Genomic DNA, 4,586 nt, shown 5'->3' with positions numbered 1-4,586 from the left:
TGGTTTTCCTCTTCAGAAGCACCGCCAGCTGCCTGTGTTACTCCTTCCTAACCTCTGTAAACAAACAGCCGCATCCCTCAGGGACATGGGGCGGCCTTGTGGCGGGCAGCAGCGTTGCTGCTCCGCGCGCCGCCCCGCGTGGAGCCGCTGCGCCCTGCATGGAGAGGCACTTGCCGCCTCATGCCGGAGGGCAGCTGGCCCCTGTCCCAGCACAGGCTTGAGACCTCTCCATGCCAGGCCTGTGGCACCTGAGTTCACCACGGGGCCTTCTAGGGGTGGTGGCTGCACCTAGGAGCTTCCTTCATGTGGCGACATGGGGAGCTGTCCGGAGAAGAGGCAGCAGGACAGACTGGCTACCCCAGCCACAGCAAACACACCCGTCACTCTCTGCTCTTCCGCTCGCAACCCGGGCGCTGAAACAACAGGCAAACACGATGCCTGTTGACTGAGGGAGGCCCAGAGGGACAGACCTGAGACAGATTTTAAAAGACAAGTACTTTTGGTCCAGAAAAAGGCTGGCATCCTGAGGAATTCTGCAGATTTGCGTTGTTATCACCTAATTCTCCAGGTATTTGCTGTTGCTCAGTACTGAACTGAGGTCAGATGGATCCCTAGTCTGACCAAGCATAGCTGCTTTTATGGTCCTCAATCCTATTTTCAGCCACAACATTGAACTGCTCAATGATGGCCTTGCCTTGTATTGCAGAACTGAGGCATCCCTGACAGTGGCTACAGGGAGGTGCTGAAGAGGAAAAGGTGTTTTTTGGTTGGTGGTGGGGGACTACATGACCAGCTGGCCCAGTAGGATGGCCATGATGTTGGACTCACAGGGTGGGCACTGACTACAGGGAGCTCATCTGACCGTACAACTCAACCAGGACCCTCCCACAGGTGCTTGTAGATGAATTGAGTGGGTACAGTCAGCAAGTGATAGCAGCTTGATCCCTTATGGCGAGCATAGGCCTGTCCTTCAAGTGTTCTGATTCACTGTGAAGCACTTTTCAAGGCCATCTAATACACTGCTAAAGCAGATCAGAAATCTCAGTCAGTTGCTGTCCAGATGTACAACACCTGGAGCAGATGAAACTCAGTTTCCTGAACTGGGTTCAGGACAAGAATTCTAGCTTAGCCAGTGTCCTCTGATCTCCATTGCTGTGAGCAAAAGGAACTCCTCACACACCTGGCCACTGTCCCAAATAAGACAAGGGAATTGGAGCAACCTAGGCCTGAAACTTGATGGTTGATCCTGAGAATCTGCAATTGGCAGAGAGCAATTCTGGGGAGTCAGCACCTTGGTTCAGTTTGGAGGACCCTCCCGAGCTGCAGTGGAGATCTGGAGTCCCTGGGTTCAGAGTGTCCCCTCGGGCTCTCTGTCAGAGCTCCCCTTGTCTTCTGATTGCTCCTGTGCAGCCATTCTGGTTGGAAAGCTGAAGAGCATCTAATAAGAGAAGTGCAGAGGTTCCTGCTGTCAGTATGAATCAGTTCTGGAAAGCAAGGTGTTTACCAGGGAACTAGGGAAAAGAAAGTCATATTTTCCCATGCTGCTGAACCTTACATTTCCATTCATGCAACTGCTTCCTACAGAAAAACTGTTTTCATTCAACACCTTCTTCACTGGCATCTCAAAGCTCCGCCTGCTTCTTGCTGCTTTCATATGGCACTTCTCACATGAATGTGGGTGCAAATACCGTGCAGTTCCCTTGTACGTGATGTGGATCTGAAAGTAACGTTTTGACTGTAAACTCTTAGCATCCCTCTGTGAGAACTGGCACTTGCTCCTTTCCCTCAGCCTTTCATAAAATAATGCTGCAGAAATAAATATGTTCCTGTGAGCACGATGCATGTTATTTTATTATTCACCATCACTGACTGAGGCGTGCAATCGACACAGAGCACACAGGATCAGTTAATCACCTGTTTCCATGGCTCAGGAAGCTGCCAGCAAGCTCAGACTCCTTGACACTCCCCATTCCTCAAAATCCGGATGTCCTGCCTGGTTTTCCTAGAGAAATGTAAGAAAAAGAAAGCAGGAGTTTTCAAAAATGTTCACACTCAGGACTCCTATCTGACCGAGGACTTCTGTGCGTGGTGCCCAACATTCATATTGGAGGCTCAGTTGACCCCTTTACATGTTTAAGTGCAGCTCTCCCCTCTCTAATCCCAGGCAGTACAGGTTGCGGGGGGGACCTTCTATTTTCTCTGATTTGCTGCCAGTTTGCAGGCACTCATGCTGGCGGATCTCCTGACCAGCAACTCCTAATCCCTTCTTTTGGATATCCTGATCATGTGGCCACAGGCTGAGCTGATTAGCAAGCTTATCCAGTGCATAAATATTCTGCTCCTTCTTGAGACTGGTTTTCTGCCTGTGCAATGAGCTAAACCACTCCATCTCTGGCTGCGTGGCAGCAAAAAACAGTGCCAGGGAAGGGGCAAGAAACAGCAGGCAAGAGGCGGGCACACAGTCAAGTTTACCCTTGGATATTGAGCAGCATGTGAGGGCAAAGCCCATGGGCTCTGCAGACCAGTGTGGGGCCCGGCTGGTGCACAAGTGCACTCTTCCACTTTGCTAGCAGGAACAAGCCCGCTTCCCAAGCACTGTGATTGCAGAGGAAGCCAGGACGATGCACCCAACCCCGGGAGCTCTTCACCAGGCGCAGGAGCTTACCTCTGCTGCACACAGAGCATGCATTCATTGGCGTAGGTGTTCCCGTCGGTCCCGCAGACGGGCAGGTGCAGCAAGGGGCATGCCTCCAGGTTTCCTGCACAGACGGGCTGGAAAGGAGAAACCATAGCAACCACCTCAGTGCCAGCAGCATCCGCCTCTGCCGTGAGGGGCATTCGTCTCCCTTCGGCTCCCGAGAGCAGCCTCTGTCCCAGGCGTGCTGGGCGCTAAGGCAGCTAAAGCTCATTCTTAGCTCCTTAACAAGAGAGAACAGAAATGTCTTACCCTCCTCAGGCTATTTCCTTCATTCAGCTCTGCCCCTGAAACAGAGCAGAGTGCCATGAACTGGACGCAAGGGAATAAAGCAACCCCTGTGATCAACCTTCCTAGGGAGACCTGGTGGTAGGAGCATAAGGCACTAATATGGGATTATACCCAAACCAGAGGGAAGGCAGAGCTTTGCAGAGCACACTTAGGGCCCCTCTTGAGGAAAAGCATTGTGGATTTCATTAGTGGAGACCCATAGGTTGCATGCCAGCCCCATCCTCCCTGGCTTGGCTGAGCTGGTGGGCATAGGTCCCCTCTCTCCCCACAACCCTTCCTCACAGTTTTTGGGCTGGGAGCTCCACAGAATCTCAAACATACTTGCAGAAATGCAAATGGGTGCAGGGCTGCATGGGGACAAGTAACCTCTGCAATGATGGGAGGCTGGGTGGCTCCATGCAGCTGGCATCGCTATTGTCAGCTGTGTTTGGGGAGTTCATTTTCTGCCCTGCTGCTGGCCAGACAGTAGCAATAACTCACAGTCCTTGTACAGAGCGAGGGGTGCACGAATGTCCCGGCAGCCAGGTGGCCATGCACAGACCATCTCTGTGTGCACCCAGGCAGCATCAATTTTCCAGAGCCTACAACACCGCTGCCTCCTACCTGAACATACTAAGTGTGGGGTGCTGCTTCAAAGCCACACACGTCTCCTCTCCCTGGAGACAGCAACAGCAGTAGCTGCCAACCCCATGTATGCTACAGCCTGCACAAGCTGTGTCTGCCGGATCCTGGTTCCCCTTCTCGCTTCATTCTCTTCATCCGTCCACCCACTCTCCAGTGCAATGTGGCCTATGAGCTGCCTGCAACCCTTGCCCCACGCTGCTAATAACGTGTGGAGTGTTTACTCTGTCCTTCTCCGCCCTGCTGCTCCATTCGCCCTTCTCCCTTCTGTTTGCCCATGAGGACAGGGACTGCTCTTCCTGGTGGGCTGAGGAGCACCAAGTGTTCTTCTCCAAGCCCAGCAGCACCCAGCCCTGCCATCACCAGCTTTGTCTTCCTCCCAGCTTCGTAATGTGATGGTACCCCCACCATCTCCCTCTCTCCAAATGGGAGTTTCCATGCACATTCCATCTCTGTCCCTCTAAAATGACCTTGGGGAGAGCCTCTGGCAGCAGAATGGACTTACCTCCTGGAGCAATGAGAGCAACCAGCACCACCACCACCAGCAGCAGCTCCTTCACGGCCATGGTGCTGCTGACTCAGGTGCACCCGTACACTTTGCTCTGCTCTCCCTTTTATAGGGGAGGGCACTGGCTTATCTCTCTGGAGCTGGGAAAACCAGCACTTTGAGCAGCTTGGTGTGTGCTGGGAACAGCAGGACTGTGCACCTAGAGAGACAGCTGGGCTCCCTCGCCTCCCCTTGAGCCAGCCCCGGAGCTGATAACCCATCAGCTTTAACTGGGGCTGCTTTAACACCATTGTGCTCTGTGGTCCCACTGGGAAATTCTGCTGTCCCTCTTCTCTCACTCCCTCCAGCTTGCTCCCAGGAATATTTTCTCTGGATCAGCGCAGCTGCCGTTCTTCATGTGTGAGAGGTATTTCCCTGTGGGCTGGGGGACTTGTGGGGTAAAAAATCAGGAAATCCAGGATGATCTGTGAC

General features: G+C 53.1%; 1 protein-coding gene across 1 annotated transcript; it reads right to left on the bottom strand.

Annotated features, from left to right (window-relative positions):
• Window positions 1-1,946: 1,946 nt before the first annotated feature.
• On the bottom strand, window positions 1,947-4,173 carry SPINK4 (serine peptidase inhibitor Kazal type 4). The gene is made up of 4 exons (XM_088531999.1): window positions 4,113-4,173; window positions 2,948-2,982; window positions 2,666-2,772; window positions 1,947-2,002 (listed from the first exon to the last, which is right to left on the bottom strand). The coding sequence occupies exons 1-4, from the start codon at window positions 4,171-4,173 to the stop codon at window positions 1,948-1,950; spliced, it is 258 nt and encodes an 85-aa protein (XP_088388125.1). The 3' UTR covers window position 1,947.
• Between the last annotated feature and the right edge of the window lie 413 nt (window positions 4,174-4,586).

Source organism: Tinamus guttatus, unplaced genomic scaffold, assembly GCF_059628265.1.
Source record: "Tinamus guttatus ecotype Peru unplaced genomic scaffold, ASM5962826v1 Tinamus_guttatus_pri_ptg000446l, whole genome shotgun sequence".
Lineage (NCBI taxonomy): Eukaryota > Metazoa > Chordata > Aves > Tinamiformes > Tinamidae > Tinamus > Tinamus guttatus.
Note: the sequence above shows the minus strand (reverse complement) of the source record. Positions and strands in the feature narration are given on the sequence as shown.

What these genes read in the sequence shown, in the direction of transcription:
- SPINK4 (XM_088531999.1), bottom strand. Translation starts at nt 4,173, where the DNA reads ATGGCCGTGAAGGAGCTGCTGCTGGTGGTGGTGGTGCTGGTTGCTCTC. An exon ending in TGCTCTCATTGCTCCAGGAG is followed by an intron (nt 2,983 to 4,112) that starts GTAAGTCCATTC and finishes GCTCTGTTTCAG; the next exon opens with GGGCAGAGCTGAATGAAGGA. An exon ending in AAGGAAATAGCCTGAGGAGG is followed by an intron (nt 2,773 to 2,947) that starts GTAAGACATTTC and finishes TCTCCTTTCCAG; the next exon opens with CCCGTCTGTGCAGGAAACCT.